The sequence below is a fragment of the Thunnus maccoyii genome, chromosome 7 (genome assembly GCF_910596095.1).
Source record: "Thunnus maccoyii chromosome 7, fThuMac1.1, whole genome shotgun sequence".
Taxonomy (NCBI): domain Eukaryota; kingdom Metazoa; phylum Chordata; class Actinopteri; order Scombriformes; family Scombridae; genus Thunnus; species Thunnus maccoyii.
In genome coordinates this window covers 12308711-12327099 of record NC_056539.1, presented here as the reverse complement: position 1 = coordinate 12327099, position 18389 = coordinate 12308711, and the positions used below count along the sequence as shown (strand labels likewise).

Below are 18389 nucleotides of genomic sequence, written 5' to 3'. Positions count from 1 at the left end.
TAAACCTGTACTTTGTTTTGTTTTTTTACATACATAGTCACTCTGCCCGGCAGTAATAATTCCAACTCTGCACATTCACAATCTAGTGTCCAATCACTGCATCCTCCAGCTGATTAACAGTTAACCTGACAGTCCTCATGCCTCCATGTGAGCCTGGACAAAGTGCAAACATAGTCACCTGCACACAAAGTGGCACTTCTGCAGATGAGATAGAGGATACCAGCTGTTCTTTCAAAGATGTCACCCTTCCTGATGTTTTAAACGATTACCTCCTCATATTGTATCTCTCAAAGCAGTTAAAATGGCAACACTGGAGCTTTACAGCAAGGTAAGACTGACTTAGACTGGTTTGTGGATTTTTTTAAAGTTTATTTTTATCATTCTTCACTGCAGGTTTGTGGGTCAATAGAATAAAATTAAGTATTTTGGGTTTATAAACATTGCTAATGATGTATGAGGGGTTTTATGTTTTTTTTATAATTTGTTTCAGTGCACAAACTGATTCCATGAGTATTTACCTGTTTTGATTTTTCTGTGTGTTTCTGAGCCACTAAGTTGCAGTAAATAGATTTTTCAAAGCTTGGTGGTCAATAATGTATCAATCTGTATTAATCAAATATACTCACAGTGCTTGTGTGGACTTATTTTGTAAATCTAACACATTATTAAGTAAATTAGACTTGTTGCTGGGAGATAATGGCTAATCTATGTAGGTGATTTAGAGTAGGAAGACCAGTGTTAATTTTTAACACTGTTTAAGAGCCTTTTATGCTGATGGGTGACAAATATCTCGTCTGGGTGGGGCCAGGAAGTGTGACATGTACCTGAGCAGTGTCACACATAAAATGAAACATATAATGAAAATCTCTTCTCTCCAGGGCTCCAAATGGGTCCAGTGTATGTTGAGTGTGTTAACTTGTGTTTACCATTTAAACTGATTTACACATGTTTATAGTTGAACACATAACTAAAGCAGTCTGTTCCTTTACTAGGGAGCCAGTGTGTGGATTCCTGACCCAGAAGCAGTTTGGGTTTCAGCTCAGCTCCTCCAGGACTACAATCCTGGGGAGAAACAATTATTCCTACAGCTTTCTAATGGAGAGGTGAGACACACAATACCATGATATTATCCAGAAATCAGGGTGAATGATCATGCTTCTTATAAAACATCATCCCATCAAGCTCCACTTTCTTCTTAAAACAATTAAACTTCCAACAACAAGGACTTCTAATTCGCTTCTCCATTGGTAGAAGGTGCATTACCCAGCAGTGTCTCCCACTGATCTCCCACCGCTGGGGAACCCGGACATCCTGGAGGGTGAGAATGACCTTACTGCTCTCAGCTTCCTCCATGAGCCTGCTGTCCTGCACAACCTCCGAGTTCGATTCCTGGACTACAGCAGCATCTACACATACTGTGGTGAGCAGACGACACAGAGATATGAGTGAATCTTGCTAATACAGGAATGATTGTCCAACCAAAAGAAGGACAACATGGGTGACAGACGGTCCTGGAAATGTGTGCTGGCAAACATACAGAAACAGGCAGCTCCTGTTAGCTTCTGGTTTCATGATTATAGCTCATAATGTCGTCTTTATTACAGGAGGTTTAAAGGTTGAACCAGGTAGGCAACTCCCACACTGTGAAAAATGCTTATAGATGTAGTTCCACTTCATCTGCCATTTAAATGGTGCAGATTTATTTGAAGAGGAGTTTTCTAAAACTCACTCTGACCATCTTAACAAAGGTTTTTTAGTTTATTTTAAATTTGTGTAGTTTTGCCATGAAAATGGAAGCTTTTAGGTGTTAAATCCCAACAAACTTTATATTCAGTATGAGTAACATTTGCTTGATTTGATTTTGAAAGCTTTAAAAGCTTTTTATCTGTAGTTGTAGTTTGATTTGCACTGAGCATGCTGGAGTTACAACTTCTGCCATTTCTATTTTAAAAGATAACAATGTTTCAAGTCTGTCTTAAAACAAATGTCAGGTGCCTAAATGAACACTGATACATTTCTACTGCTGTAATCATTCCTCCTGCTCATAGTGACCATTAAGACATCCCTTCATAATACACTTTTAATGTAAGTGATCCACAGCCGTCCTTCCACACAAAAAATGTATTTAAAAGTTTATTTGAAGCTAACATGAAGCTTCAGCTATCGAAATTAGTCAAATCTACATCTCTCAAAGTAACTGTGTTTTTAGTGCCAAATTTTTGTTACGATCCTTCCACCACAGCTGAGGAGGGAAACACTGTCCATCAAGACACATTTTGACATTTTTGCTCAAAATGAGGCTTGTGAATTTTGTCTCCCATCACTTACATTGTTTGCACATTTGGAGGCGATCTTCTAACGGTCAGTATGAACAGGAGGAATGATTACAGCGAGCAAATCCTATTTTAATGTTCATATGGGCACCCGACTATTGTTTTGATATGACAATATCCCTTAAGAAAAATAATATTTTCTGTATATATTCTGTAAAGAAAAATGATAAACCTACTGCAAAACATTTAATTTCTATGATCTTTCTTTGTAAATCTAATTCTCATCAATATCTACATTCTTATGCTGTGGTAACTTTCCTTTCCTGTCCCTCCAGGTATCGTGTTAGTGGCTATCAATCCCTATGACCAGCTGCCCATATATGGAGAGGAGGTGATAGATGCTTACAGCGGTCAGGACATGGCCGACATGGAACCTCACATCTTTTCTGTGGCTGAGGAGGCCTACCGCACTATGATCAGGTCAGAGGTCATGTTATGACAAACTGCACACAATGTAATAGGAAAACTGGTTTAAAATAAAACTAAAATATAATTTCTTCATAAAAAAGGGACAGTCTCAGCATAACTTCCCTGAAAGGGGATTTGATAGTCACTCTACCTGTGTTTATAGGGAGGAGAAAAACCAGTCTATCATCATCAGTGGGGAGTCTGGCTCGGGGAAAACAGTCTCAGCCAAATTCACAATGCGATACTTTGCTGTGGTCGGAGGAGCAGCGCAGCAGACCAGCGTGGAGGAGAGAGTTCTGGCTTCCAACCCCATCATGGAGGTAACGGATGGACAAACAGATATTTAATGAGGAATAATAACTTTCCTCACAGTTATGTTTCTGTTAAGATACTGCATAAACAAAACATAGCTATGTGTTTTTGTCCTCAGTCTATCGGGAATGCTAAAACCACAAGAAATGACAACAGCAGTCGTTTCGGGAAATACATTGAGATCGGTTTTGGCAGGAAGGGCGACATCATTGCAGCAAACATGAGGACATATCTGCTGGAGAAGTCAAGGGTTGTCTTCCAGGTAAACTCTTCCCCACAGAAGAAAATATCACATCAGCCAGACAGACCAAAAGGACATTTCACGTTTCTCCTCTTAAGAATCTCTTCTGCCACAAATATCATGCATTTTCTTGTTCAAGCAGCTGTCCATGAACGTTTATTCTGTATATTTTCATGTATGTAAGGCATCAGCAGAGAGAAACTACCACATCTTCTACCAACTGTGTGCCTCCAGGGAGCTGCCTGAAATGAGATCACTCAAACTGGGTGAGACTTAATCACAGGCGGCCCTTCAACATGTTTTTCTAAAGATTGCCGTGTCCACACTGTATCCATCCACTGTCCATAACATACTGTGAACTGTATCATCAATAGTCTTTATGTGGTATTCATGTTGCATGTTTGTGTTTTGTGTTTGTTCTCCAGATGCTCCTGAACATTTCCGCTACACCAATCAGGGAGGAGAGATGCAGATACCCGGTACTGATGATGTTTTGGACCTGGAGCGCACTCGCAATGCTTTCATCGTTCTGGGTAGAGAATTACACACATACACACACACACACACACACACACACAATATAAATTCATAGAGACATCCAGTTTGAGGTTAGTTTTAGAGATAATTTGAGAGATTTGATTCTAATTTGATAATGGCCTGAAGTCATGATGATAAAGCAGATCATTTTTTATTTTTTACGTTGCAGGTGTGCAGCCAGACCAACAGATGGAGCTCTTCAGTATCCTGGCAGCTGTTCTGCACCTGGGAAATGTCAACATCCAAGCCAGTGGGAGAAGTTCTGACCGGAGTTATATTGATGTAAGAAATGTACTTCTAATGTTCTGCTGTTCGTCCGTGTAGTGTAGTGTTTTAGTATACCTAAGTCCTTTTATCTTTTCTCAGGCAGACGACCGCTCTCTGGCTGTCTTCTCCAAGCTGTTAGGAGTGGAGGGGCCTCAGATGGCCCACTGGCTGTGCCATCGCAGGCTGGCTATAGGGGGAGAGATGTTGGTCAAACCCATGTCTGGTCAGCAGGCCGTAGAAGCCAGAGATGCACTAGCTAAACACATCTACGGCCAGCTGTTCACATGGATTGTCCAGAGGCTCAACTCTGCCCTGCGCACCCAGAAGGAACAGGCCACATCCTTCATAGGTGTGCTGGATATATATGGGTGAGTAAATGAGCTGTAGCTTGGTGGTATTGTATTTCTCTGATGTCTTTAAGTTGGACTGACAAGTCTTCTCTCTCTTTGAGCAGGTTTGAGACCTTTGACAGGAACAGTTTTGAGCAGTTCTGTATAAATTATGCAAATGAAAAACTGCAGCAGCAGTTCAACAGGGTAAGTCATGTGACGGGCAGAGAGATTTTACTGCATGTGTGGCATACTCCTCTCCTGCAATGGTGCAATGTTTGGGATGAATAGTTATCAATATAAATCTTTCTGATTTAGGATTAATTTAGGACTATTTAAGAAACCTACAGTCCCAGACAAAAGTTTGAATTCACTTTCTCATTCAAGTGAATAGGAACGTGTGTGTGTGTGTGTGTGTGTGTGTAGATTTGTCTTCTTCAGAGTAACTAATGCAGAAGGAAGTACTGCTCTGTTTTTGCCTTTCTATCGTGAGGGAAACGTGTGTGATGGTCTGTTTTCAGAGTGAAGATGCACCCACAGGGTCGATATTTTTAGATTTTATCTCCTTGAACTTCCTTTTTAAAATGAACGCAGTTGCTTTCATTTTCTCTCAATCTTCAAGTTTTATGTTGTTAGTTTTGCTGATTTGTGATGTGCTTCTCTGCAGCACGTGTTCCACCTGGAGCAGGAGGAGTACATCCGGGAGGAGCTGGCCTGGAGCAGGATCGAGTTCAGTGACAATCAGCAGTGTATTAATCTCATAGAGGGACAACTGGGCCTGTTTGATCTGTTAGATGAGGAGTGTAGGGTGAGTCATGCTGTCCCTCTCTTGCCCTCTTGCTGTTTAAAACATGTCTTCTCACACATACAACGCACGTGTCTCCATATTGTCCACACTTGCTTGCTGTTTGATAGGAAGCTACAGATATTTTTCCTAAAGAACTTAAATGGGTTTTAAAGATACTAACCATTGTGATCATTGTGTCTGTGTGGATAATCAGATGCCTAAAGGTTCAGACGAGAGCTGGGTGAGGAAACTGTACGACCAGCACCTGACCAGCAAGCCCCACCCTCACTTCCGCAAACCTCGCATGTCCAACAGCGCCTTCATTGTTCTGCACTTTGCTGACACAGTGAGTCATGGAGATCGACACACTTTTGATCTTCTGAACCATTGATCAGCATCTGTAATCTAGTTCTCCAATAAGATACCTGAATATGTCAGGTCTATAACAGTCTCATAGCAATTTGTAATCCTCCACTGTATGACTTTCTCTGAACTGACACATTTTCTTTAATTATGTACATCAGGTGCAGTATGAATGTGATGGCTTTTTAGACAAGAATCGAGACACAGTCTTTGAGGAGCTCATTAACATTCTGAAAGCAAGTCAGGTAGATATGAGCCACGTTTCAAATCTCTAATTATTCAAATAAATTCAAATATTCAAATAAATTAATTTCATTTCTGTGTGAAGAGGGGATCACTAACTTGTGTGTGTGTGTTCATGTGTTTGTCAGTCTGAGCTGGTGGCTGAGTTGTTCCAGCAGCAGGGAAATGTCTCTGTGGCCAATGGAAGCATCCGCTCAGGGAAAAAAGCCCACAGAGAACATAAACTGACTGTGGGCTTCCAGGTGAGCTTCTTTCATTCACTGATGGCTCACTTCATTTTTTGGCACATCCCTGTGCTTTGTGTCTTTAACATTATGTTTTGTTTTGCTTTGGTGGACTCTATTTGTGGCCAACAGTTCCGTCAGTCCTTACAGATGTTAATGGACACACTCAACAGCACCACTCCTCACTACGTGCGCTGTATTAAACCCAATGACCTCAAAGAGCCATTTATGTAAGCCTTCATTTGACTGTTCTTCACAGAATTAAATGCGCAGGCACGGATTGATTTTGTGTTAAATGAGTGCACATAGAGACTTAACAGACTTTCCTTGCTAGGTTTGACCCAAAGAGGACAGTCCAGCAGCTGAGAGCCTGCGGAGTGTTGGAGACTATTCGAATCAGCGCTGCAGGTTTTCCATCCAGGTACTTTCCAGACATTAATCTTATTTTCTACAAAGCTCTCAGGCAGTATGATAGCTTAGTCTTGTCAGAAAGTCATATAAACCTGTCAATCAGTGGCTGAAATCAGTGTTATTCATCTCTTTTAAGTCATGGACAATAGAGACACATGGAGCAGAGTTGGATTTTCCAAAAGCACCTTAATCTTAAAGTATCATACCAGTGATATCATATGTTTTGGACAATTAATACAGCTTGTGTGTACCTTATATAACATAAGATCAACCCAACTGGTCAAGGCAGATGGCCGCCCACCAAGAGCCCGGTTCTGCTTGAGGTTTCTACCCGTTAAAGGGGAGTTTTTCCTTACCGCTGTTGCCAAGTGCTCTTGGGGGAATTGTTGGGTCTCTGTAAATTAAAGAGTATGGTCTAGACCTGCTCTATGTGAAAAGTGCCCTGAGATGACTTTTGTTGTGATTTGGCGCTATATAAATAAAATTGATTGATTGATTGATCTTAGATTTATGTCCTACCTTTTAGGCAGCTTTTGTTTTAGTTCATACTGATATGGTGTAAAAAATTACATATATATTTCTATAAAGATCATCTGTAACTATGACACTTTACTTGCTTTTATTTCTTTACTCACATTTTGGTCAAAGGTATGAAAATGCATGGCTAGTAGAACAAACAATGAGCAAATGTGGACGTCATTTAAATAGTAATGTAATTTTTTTGCCCAACCATGCAACAAAGTAACACTGAAGTCTCAGATTTCCAAGTTCCATTAAACGCACCAACATGAGTCCCTGATTGGTACCAACAGTGTTGTCTCTGTTTATCTTTATCGTTTATATTTTATTAATCTTCACTGCTGCAGGCAATTACATTAAATTAAGTGAAAAATAAATATGATTCAACAGAAAAAAGACAAGACACAGACTGTGTTAACAGAAATATGAAGTTGTTTCTGAACCAAATCTGTGTTTTCAGATGGACGTATGAGGAGTTCTTCAGCAGGTACCGTGTTCTTCTCCGAGGGCCTCAGAGCCAGGAGCAGGCCATGACCTCGTGCCGGCAGGCTCTCCCTCAGCTCATCCCAGACCCGGACCAGTACTGCTTTGGAAAGACCAAAGTATTTTTTCGGGCCGGCCAGGTGGCTCTTCTGGAGAGGCTAAGAGCTGAGAGGCTGCGAGTGGCTGCTGTGATCATCCAGAGCGGAGTCAGAGGATGGCTGACACGGATCAGATACTCTAGGATCCGCTGGGCAACGGTCACCTTACAAAGATACTGCAGAGGAATGCTGGCCAGACGGTGAGAGATCTTTGTGTGTGTGTGTGAGAGAGAGAGAGAAAGAGAGAGAGAGAAAGAGGTTGATATATTTTATCTGGTACACAAGTTGTTGTACAATATTTAAGTAGCCCCTCCAAGCCATTTTAGAGAGACTGCTGATGATGTGTAACCTTGTTGGCTTACATTTTTTTTAATGTTTTATATTTTTTAAAAACATAAATGATTAACTCAGTAAAACAAATGTGGCCAGGTTTGCCAGGTGAGCTACCATGTATTTGTACACTGTAACTCTTACTATTTTCCCATTACTTGCAAATTTTACAGTGCCAGGTCTGTTATTGACACAAAATTCACTCTTACATATCTTGGCTTCTTTTTTTTACAGTCTGGCCCTGATGCTGCGTTATACCAAGGCTGCTTTAGTAATCCAGAAGACCTACCGCATGGTGGCGGTGAGACAGTTGTTCCTCATGATCCGACAGGCCACCATCACAATCCAGGCCTTCACCAGGGGCACACTGACCCGCCGCAGATACAGACTGGTCAGTGTTCATTAACAGCCTTAACCACCTCGTTACCTGCTTGAGTGAAACCACCTCTACCTGCCCATTTGAAGTGTGCTTTTTATCCACTTTTTTCCTTAAAATTGCAGTTCTTAACCTTATTCTCTTTCCTCAGCTGGTGGCGGAGCGGGCCGCTGTGTTGCTTCAGGCGAGTGTGCGTGGGTGGCTGGCGAGGCAGGCGTACAAGCGAGTACGTGCAGCGGTGGTGTTCATGCAGTGCTGCGTGCGCCGCAAAGCTGCCAGAAGACAGCTGCTGAAACTAAAGACAGAAGCCCGCTCAGTGGAGAGATACAGAGAGCTCAACAAGGGCATGGAAGTCAAACTGATGCAGCTGCAATTGAGAGCAGACCAGGAGGTGGGTGAAGGGTTATGTAAAGATTTAATCCAACTTCAAACTGTGTGCACCAACAGGTCATTTCATTTTATATTCACATCTGTCTATCTGTCCAGGCCAGGGAGAGCTCTGCTTTGAGAGAGACCCTGCATGTGGAGCGAGAGGCGGCCACTGCAGAGCTGGAGGCTCTGAGGGTGACGATACAGAAACTAGAGAGCCAGAAACATGAGAAGCCTCCTGCCTGCCCCGTCATCAGCGAGAAGGAGGTGGAGGAGAGGAGGAGAGCTGAGGAAAAGGCTTCCCAGGAGATCCTTCAACTCACACAAGTAGGCCTATAAGCCCAAGAACTTGACACATGTCAAACTGTGCTACTGTTTGATTTATTTCCTTTCCTTAACTTTTTGTTGCACACTTAGTAGAGTTTTAATTGTTGATTCTTTCTCACCCTTTAAGGAGGTGGAAGCCCTGCAGAGAGAAAAAGACACTTTTAGCAAAGAAAGAGAGGATTTCTCCGCTTGCTTGCTTGAACAAGAAGAAGCACAAAAGGGTACATTCTCACTTTGTTTGCATCATCCAGTCTGCTTTTTTTCAGAGGTCATCCTCCTCTCTATTTTTTTTTTGCTTCTTTCTCTCACTTTGTGTCTCAAACACCTTCTTTCTTCCGCCTCTCTGTGTGTGCAGAGCGTGTGCGTGAGGCTGTGACTCAGGCGAGTGCAGCTCTGAGGGCAGAGCTGGATGAGGAGAGAAGAAAGTATCAGGGTCTCCTGAGGGAGTTCACCAGACTGGAGCAGAGATACGACAACCTCAGAGAGATGAGTCTGCTCACTGAGGTTCATCACTACGCCCACACGCACACTTAAAATACTTCCCAAAAAAAAAACTATTATGGTATAAAACTTAACTTTGGTGGCTGAGAGTATTTTTTTTTCTCCTCACAACAGCGCACCAGAGGCCACAGAAGGACAGACTCCACCCAGAGTCTGAGCTTGGAGACTCTCTCTCCCTCCCCGACTCCGCTGTCACCCCAGTCGCTCACCCCACTCTCCCTGTCACCCTTCCCATCTGCCTTCCCGTCTCCGGAGGAGGTCCGCAGGGTCAGCGTGACATCTCCCTGCCTCGAGAGAAGAGTCTCAGTGTGGAGCTCCGAAACACCAATGGTAAAATGTTCCACTTTTTGGGACATTACCCAAACATTGTATAAATGTTGCCTTATATATATCAAGCATCCACATTGTTTTCCTCATGTTCGCTGAGGCTCAGTGGAAATGTAAAATCACACTGCGTTCCTGTTTGCCTTGACAGGACCAGCTGATGGAGAAGATGGATGTAGCCAAAGACCCAGCAGTGAAGATGAGAGGAGAGGACCTGGCACATGCCTACGATGCTGTGCGAGTTGCCAACAAGTCAGTCTGTCGCCACTCACTCATTCCTTGCTATCAGTAAATCAACTTGCTTCTCGACAAATTCTTGTGTTATGATTTACAGTTTGTAGATTAACTCTGTTTTGTGTCTTTTTCAGGTTTCTGGAGAGCCAGTTGTGTAGTCAGCGCAGTCAGCGGGAAGAGGAACTGGAGGCGCTGAGGTGCCAGCTCGGTCAAGCAATCTCTGGTTCTTCCTCTTCTGCTGCACAGCAACAGGTATTGACTTTTTAAAGCATTCGTCTGTGTTGCATGAGAGATGACTATGTATGAATTAAAAAATAAGTCCTAATGGTCTTTTTTCCAACAGTTCTCACATATTTTAATGTTGCATTTTTTCCTGACCTTATTATGCTCCCATCTTTCCAAAAACTCACTTCCTGCCTTTGTCCTCATCTTCCAGTACTTATTTCTTGCTTGATTAATCTACAGTCTGCAAAGTACAACCAGCTGCTTATGACATAATCTACTTAAAAGTTGAAGATTTTTTTTATTGATGCAAAACATCCAAAATGTTTGTGTGTGTGCAGGAACTACTAGAGGCCAGAGAGCAAGAGTGTGTGCGGCTGAGGAGAGAGCTGAAGGAACTTAGAAACACTGTCACACTCAGACGACTGCTGACGCAAGGTGAGATTTCATTGGATCACCCATGAAGGCGCAGAACCAAACCTCTCTCCACCGCTGTTTTGTGAAAACTCATCATTTTGGTGATTTCTGTGTTTTGACCTGAAGCTTAAATTCTGTGAGCTTTCTGTCTGCTCACTGCTTTTCTTCATCCCTGAAAAGGTGGTATTTATGAAATATGAAATCTGGTGTTTGTGTTTGTTTTTCCGTTGCAGTTCCCCCATCAGCTTTGACCACACAAGGCTCCTGTCCGTACCGACAGAAGCCTGCAACAGTCACTGGTTTGCTTGAATGTAGAAAAAGAGATGAAACCAAACTCATCAAGAACCTCATCACAGGTGAGACTGATCCCTGCACTCGTTACTCATCTTCATCTACCTCTTTTTCTTCCCTGGTCCTTGGAAATCCCAGACCGTCAAGGAATCTTACTGGGAAAGTTGTGTGAATCAGCAGGATGGTAATAATCAAAAACAAGACAAAGTAGTAGAAATATACTAGAATGTTTTTTTACACATTAACTGGACTGTATGCTTGGTTTTCTTTTTTTCTCGCCTTTTGCAATCTAACTGTGACGTGACTCACAAGGACAAACTTTGACTGTAACTAACTTCTCTATAGCTGACAAATATGACCTGGCCTTGTTACACTCTACTATCGCTGCTCTCTCTATCGCTGCTCTCTCTGTGTGTGGTTCAGACGTCCGTGTCGACAGCGCCCTATCTCTACCTCCTGGTCTCCCGGCCAACGTGCTCTTCCTGTGTGTTCGCCAGGCCGACTGCAGCGGGGATCAAGCGCGCGCACGCTCGCTCTGTAGCGCTGCTGTCACTGCCATGAAGGCAGCTCTGAAGGTAACCTGAGGTTTAAACCTGCCATATGGTTGAGGTTTAATGCATAAGGGCAGTTCACATCCTGTCAGGTAGATTTTTCACTTACAGAGGGCATACAGAGTAGAGCTGGAAACACTTTCTTGTGATTGTCCCCGCAGGTGAAAGTAAACCACAAGAAAGCCCATCCCCTCTTTTTCGCACACAAAATAGCATTTTTCATTTTTCATTCACCTGTGTTGATCTCCAAGTGACAACATAACCTTTTCTCTTCTTACCTCGCCCTGCAGAAACATAGTAACGATGTAGATATGACAACTCTGTGGCTGAAAAACACATGTCTGCTGCATGACCTGTTGACCCAGCACTCCCCTAAACAGGTAGGATGAACATTCATATATTATTTACATCTTATTGTCTAAGTTCCTGTAAAAGGCAGTGAAAAAAGACAATCATAGATCATATATGATTTTCTATAACAGCTCTTAAGAATTTGTACTAATCCTGAAACACAGACTGTCTGAAAATAATAGAACATAAACTAAATCCTGTACCGTAGTTGGGGATTCATTAATTAGTCATTCAGAAATTCTCACGACATTTAACAATGTTAATTTATGGCTGGATTGATGACTTTTCAGACCCTTGATTCAGAAGACATGGTGCCACTGACGACTGACCTGAGTGACTTGATCCGCGCCCTGAGTGACCTCTGTATCCAGGCCTATCAGCAGCTCCTCTCTATAACCGAGACACGTCTACAAAACATCATAGGTATCACTTTAGTAAAGAAGATACTGATGGTCTTCCTTCGAGTACTCCTCTCATCTCTGTTCTTCCTTCTCCTCCTCCCCCTCAGTCCCTGCCATGTTGGAGAGTGAGAACATCCCAGGTTTGTCTGGGGCTGCGGCAAAGCTGGTCGGCTCCAGGAAGCGAGCGGGCTCAGACCCCAGGATTGTAGGAGGTGATGCTCCCACCATGGCGTCAGTGCTGAGGGAGCTGGGAGCCCTTCACACCGCCCTGTCCCATCAGGCTCTGCCGCAGACGCTGATGGAGCAGGCCTTCCACCAGCTCATCTACCTCATCTCTGCCTCGGCTCTCAACAGCCTGCTGCTGAGGAAAGACATGTGCAACTGGAGCCGTGGCATGCAAATACGGTAGAAATATACACAGATAAATGCACAAACACATGCAGCATTTTCTTATAAAGTTATATATGCAGTTATGGAAGATTTTAATAGGTCTCATAAGCAAGGTGCAAAAAAATAATAAATTATTTCTCAGTAGAGAACATCTTTGCACACAACGGGAATTTAATCAGATGGACCGAGCCAAAATTAAATTGATACACCCTTTAAACCACCTTACTTTCCACTAAGTTATTTCACAGTGAAAAAACTCACTGTTAGCCTGACCTGCAAAATTTGTCTCTCTTGTGAGGTCATGAAAATGTTAATTTCCCAGCTGACAATGTTCAGCTCATATATTTTGTTTATTTGTATAGGGACAATTATATAGCATGAACTAATGCCTCAGCATTTATAGCATAAGCTAGTTTGCAATGCCCGTCCCTAGATGGGCCTTTAAACTTTAAAATATATAAAACTCAACAATAAAATACATACTGACCTACACAAAACACTCAACAACACATGCACATACATTAAAGCACAAAACTCAGCAAGAAAATACATACAAAACATCACAAAACACAAACAGTTCACAAACAAGCATACAATAAAATGATCATAAAACGACAAGCGCCAGATAACTCATGATTGATTCTCTTTAAAAAGAGTTCAGTTAAAATGATCCCAGTCATGATCCACTTTGAGTTCCACATATTGATCCCCCAAACAGAAAAAGCGGTCTGTCCAAGTGAGGATTTATGAAAGGACATTTTACAAATCCCAGTAGATGACTGAGCCAGAAACCCTGAGAGGTATCACCAGGTCACTGAGCACCTGAGGAGGCTGGTTATTTAGACATTTATAGATGAGTTTAAGATCAGAAAACTTAATAAAATGATTAAAACTTAACATAATTTAATTCATACAACACCTCCACTACATACTACAGCCTCACAAATTGTCATAGTGGTATCATAGTACAACCATGCCCTATTGAAACAGTCGTGACATTAATTGTACATCGTAAAGTAATATTTTTTATTGCATGGCTAATGCAAATGCTGCATTATGGCATACTTGTGTTCTAGTTATTGTATCTACCTGCACACTGGATTATTCCTCTTATCAGCCTGTCTTTCTCTTATCATTAAAGCTACAATGTGAGCCTGCTGGAGGAGTGGCTGCGTAGCCGTGGTGTGCAGGCAGGGGGCACTGTGGCTACACTGGAGCCTCTCATCCAGGCAGTTCAGCTGCTGCAGGCAGGGAAAAAGACTGAGGCAGATGCACAGGCACTCTTTCAGACCTGCACTGCCCTGTCCGGTCAGCAGGTGGGTCTCTCTTTCTATGTCTTGCCGGAGAGAAAAAAAAAACATTTTTGTGTAAAAGACTTAACTTCCTGCTGGTCTTTTTGTTTTTCATTCAACAGATTGTGAAGATTCTGACTCTCTACACTCCCCACAGTGACCTTGATGAAAGAGTCACCCTGAATTTCATCCGTATTGTCCAGGTGCTGTCTACAGCTGTGAGATCTGATGTGTTTATATACAGTATTTGAAAGTGTGTCTCATGTCTCTTTTCTGTGCTCTTCTAGGGGCTTCTCAAAGGCCGCTCCGATGGCCATCTTCCACAGCTCCTGATGGATGTGAGGAGAGTGTTTCCCGTCACATTCCCATACCTGCCTCCGCCCGTCCTCCAAGCCGAGCAGTTAGCCATCCCAGACTCCCTCAAGATCTCCTTTCTACGCAGAGCTTAAAAAGTCCTTTGAAATTTACATGACTTGCAGGAGATGTAATAATTTGAGCTATTTCAAAGGGACTCTATGTGTAACTAACCTCTTCATTATCAGTGGATTAGGCTGAATACTACAGAGAGATGAGGGATTTCTGGAAGGTCAGAAGCTCTGTCAAAAGATTTACATCTCAGGTAGCTCATGGAGAAGTTTGAAATTTCTCAAAAAAAGATGACACAGATGTTAATGTAGTCAGCAGCAGCAACACAGTTTGACAAACAAGCAATGAAATGAAGCTTTTTTTTTCTCATATTTTATTGGAAGCAGGAACACAATGAGACTGCAGTCCCTGTAACCTCAACCCCCAATAAGAACAACCAGAATAAAAAAAAAACAAAAAATTAGAAACATCTCGTGTATAAAAAAATTCCCATGCGAGTACTTTGTACCACTACACATCATCAGTAATACATATTTATATATTCACAAACATTTGAAAAATAGAAAACAATAATGAAATATCAAAATAAAGGAGACAACGATTGGCAAATAACATCAAATAATTATGCGTGCTGGCACAGTAACATTTTTTTTCTTTATGTTTTATTGTTCCTATCATGCACCATTTCTGGAAGTACAGGACCCGGCGTCACTGTGCGGATGTCCTTGTGGCCTGGTCGGCTGGACAGAGCAGTACATGCATGTCTGTCCGCTTGTGTCGGTGTGCTTTTCGTTGTGCTTCTACATCTGTCCTTGTCCTTAAACTTCTGTGTGCGTTCCAGTTGCACATGCCAGCTCAATACCCCCCCAAACACGCAAACTGAGCCTCTGAACGAGGAAGGATTTCCTCCACCTAAGTATCATTGTCGACAGCAATAAATAAAGATTTTTTTTTTCGTGGCATTTCCAGCGATGTGATAGTTGTGTTCCTGTGATTTTAAAGTTATTAAAAGACTGTGCAGATATTGTCTTTGAATAAAATACGCTGTACACACCAGAGAGTGACACAACATGATTAGATTTAGTGTATAACCAGTGTAAATGTCAGAAACTAGCTTCTAATTCAGCTCATTTGATCAGTTTTTGTGCACATTTTTCAAATCAGTTGTACATCTCCAGTGTGTACGCATCCTTCATATATATCTCTCAATAATAGCTACATATCCAGTTGGGCAACCACACACATAATTCCCCAACTGCCCCGTCAACCCAGAGCAAAATTCAAGTCTACAAAAGAGCAGCAAACTTTACTTCACATAGTCTGACATGTGTTTGTGACATCCGAGCTATTTACAATGCCCACGACAACAATCGGATCTTCCTGTTCCTGGTGTCTGTGCTGAGAAGCTGCACAAACAAATTTCAGTCTCTACTAAAGCTGTGATATTTGGCCCATTACGATAGAGACAGCATTTACAACATATCAGACAAAAACACTTGTGCTGATATAAGAAGAAGAATAATCCACAATGTAAACATTATAAGACTGTTTCAAAAAAATGACTTGTCTACATAGATTTTTTTATAGATTAGATGCATAGAGTTCAGTTCTTACACCTTGTTGAGTGGGCCTGTTGAAGTAGTCAGATAACTATCAAGTGCTTTGAAGGGGGGAGAGGCCCTCATCAGTTGAATGAAATAGAAAAAAAAAAAAAAACACCCTGTCATCCTAAGGATTCCAATCATCAACATTATTTCCTTGGCCTGACAAACATACAAACCCCTTTTAGATGAAGAAACCAATCAATCTTTTTTTTTTTTTTTAAAGGTGAAAATAGAAGTTGAATTAAGAGACATGCTGGACTGTTAGTAAATTCACAACAGTTAGTTGCATGTGAATTTGACAGAATCAATTGAATTCTAATGTAATCAATAATTGAATAACTGTCAAATGATTCAAAGATTTGATGTGTAACTCCATAAAAAGACAAACAAGCAGAAACAAAGATCAGAGTATAAACATGTTATTATGGGTGCAGCAAAGACCCTGTGCTTAACTCTTCACTCTACACCGATTAAGAGTAACAGACTGAACTGTAGGCCCTCTTTTAAATGTCAGCGCCAGACCCGGTGTGGTCTGGCTCTGCAGCCCTTTTTAGAAGAGGTCTGACTTCTCGATCAGGGTTACAGCACCTGCAGCTGGATCATTAGGGATCATGGGATGGCGGTGGATCATCGGTGATTTGTGCTCACCCCAGAGTGCAGGGTGTGTGGTTTTGTACCCACGTAGAGTGATGTTGCTTTTGCGAAATAAGGTCTCATGGATTTTTATCATCTCCTTACAAGCACGTTTTAATTTTTTTTTTTTTTTTAAAGAAAAGGAGGTGGTTAAGTTTTAAGATAAGTCTTTCTTCTTCTATCATGCATTCTCACACACTTGCACACCCACTTTAGGGCTGTCTGGAATGTTAGTAGTAACACAAAAATAACCGTCATAGGGTATGAGACGCATCCTCCCCCGAAGTAAAAGACACTTAGAAAAATCTCCAAAATCTAATCAGAATATGAACAAACCCCCCTTTGTGTGTGATGCTCTTTGCTTTGTGGCAGCTTTCTGTGATTACATTTGCAGGTAACGGGCAACACACGCGGCTACATGAGGTCAACATTATACAAACGCGCGTTATGAGCTCCGCACGTGCTCAAATCATACATTCACACGCTCATTCTCGCACGCACACACACACACACACACACACATATATATTCTGATGAATCACAGTGCTTGAAGGCTTGTTTTCATCAGATGAATCTCTCCATACAGTCGCTATATAGGAGACAGACATACTGTACGAGGGTCAACGAGACAGAAGGCATTGAGGGTGTCAGGCAGTGTGCTCTGTTACAGGGTAGACGGACATAAAGACAGACAAAGACAATCTTTCAAGTACCACACGTCCATCGAATAATCCTGTATTATAACTTTACATATGTCTGTCATATATCATATATGATTATATATAGAATTTCTTAAATATTAATATCATTTGGAAACCAGTAAATAAATATTTGAATTAAAAGTATCATAACTAAATAGTGCTTTGTTCCCAATATGTGTAACCCTCCCGATATTTGGAATGTTTTGAGGCCTTGCAGCCGTTTGTTGTCGTCGTTAATGGGTCAGTTGGACAGTTGGTCCTGTTGTGCTTAGGGCTGGTCTTGGCATATTTCAGTGATTATCTGTTGGCACTTGCGGTCCCTTCTCTGAGCAGGTGCAGGGCCAGAGGAAGGGACAAGAGGAGCTGGGAAGTAGGTGGGGTAAAATAAAAAAAAGGCAGAGAAAAGTGAGAGAGAAAGCCAAAACGTTAAAAGGCTACAAGATATTTCTCACCCTTACCAGTCAAATGAGGTGTGTGTGTGTGTGTGTGTAATATTAGTATGTAATGGCATGAGTGACCTCTACTGATAGAGGTAAGTAGTTATATGCTCTATGATTAAACTTTATGCATTGTTCTTCAAAAAGATGGCTGATAATATCTGTAACAATAAAGACACGGGTGCTTTTTTTTTTGAAGAAAACTAGAGTGATGCTCTTTTTTTTTTTTTTTTTACACTGCGTCCTTCCCACTCAAATGAATGTATTTACAGCACTGGATGTGTGGTGGCTGTTGTCTTATGTGTGCTTTTACAACACTGGATCATCAGGGCAGTGGCTAGCAGTGGCTCAGGAGAGCTCCAGGGCAGTAGTAGGTGACGTCTGATCGAGCTTCAGACAGGTTGTTTTAAATTGGGGTTTTGCCTCTTAGCCGCGGCCCTCCTCTGCAGAGCGCTGGTCGGACTTGAGCTTGACGAATTCCTTGGCCACGTCGTCGTTGTTGCGCTGGGAGAGGATGCGCAGCACGGTGAGGCCCGTCTCGTCCATGTGGATGCGTTTGCCCAGCGGCAGCCAGCAGGCGACGCTGCCTTTGGAGGCCACATCCTTCAGCTGCAGGACGGCCATGCCCACGGTGCGGTCCTCTCGGGCGAAGCAGTAGTCCTTCACACACACCTGCAGCTCGTAGCACTCAGGACCCACCTCGTTGCTCAGGGTGCT

At 42.2% G+C, this 18389-nt stretch overlaps 2 protein-coding genes across 2 annotated transcripts in view; one reads left to right on the top strand and one right to left on the bottom strand.

Moving 5' to 3' along the window:
- The first annotated feature begins 207 nt into the window (after nucleotides 1-207).
- On the top strand, nucleotides 208-15319 carry si:dkey-110c1.10 (unconventional myosin-Vb). Its single transcript, XM_042415742.1, has 35 exons — nucleotides 208-328; nucleotides 993-1103; nucleotides 1252-1420; nucleotides 2609-2753; nucleotides 2905-3061; nucleotides 3172-3315; nucleotides 3479-3560; nucleotides 3720-3827; nucleotides 4001-4113; nucleotides 4198-4466; nucleotides 4553-4634; nucleotides 5095-5235; nucleotides 5429-5560; nucleotides 5739-5822; nucleotides 5949-6062; nucleotides 6177-6274; nucleotides 6379-6465; nucleotides 7435-7755; nucleotides 8120-8276; nucleotides 8413-8652; nucleotides 8748-8957; nucleotides 9085-9178; nucleotides 9313-9461; nucleotides 9573-9788; nucleotides 9934-10034; nucleotides 10151-10268; nucleotides 10580-10676; nucleotides 10889-11011; nucleotides 11370-11521; nucleotides 11788-11877; nucleotides 12139-12271; nucleotides 12357-12654; nucleotides 13781-13955; nucleotides 14054-14134; nucleotides 14219-15319. The coding sequence occupies exons 1-35, from the start codon at nucleotides 302-304 to the stop codon at nucleotides 14378-14380; spliced, it is 4980 nt and encodes a 1659-aa protein (XP_042271676.1). The 5' UTR covers nucleotides 208-301; the 3' UTR covers nucleotides 14381-15319.
- Nucleotides 15224-18389, bottom strand: part of unc13a (unc-13 homolog A (C. elegans)) — a 42467-nt gene continuing 39301 nt past the window's right edge. Inside the window, exon 41 of the mRNA XM_042415737.1 lies at nucleotides 15224-18387. Within this exon, the coding sequence (XP_042271671.1) occupies nucleotides 18099-18387 (289 nt within the window). The 3' untranslated portion in view covers nucleotides 15224-18098. The remainder of the gene's footprint in view (nucleotides 18388-18389) is intronic.

Bases quoted from the DNA above. Each gene is read 5' to 3' on its own strand.
- si:dkey-110c1.10 (XM_042415742.1), top strand. From the start codon at position 302: ATGGCAACACTGGAGCTTTACAGCAAG. The intron at 2,754-2,904 runs GTCAGAGGTCAT...CTGTGTTTATAG, and splicing joins GCCTACCGCACTATGATCAG to GGAGGAGAAAAACCAGTCTA. The intron at 10,269-10,579 runs GTATTGACTTTT...GTGTGTGTGCAG, and splicing joins CTTCTGCTGCACAGCAACAG to GAACTACTAGAGGCCAGAGA.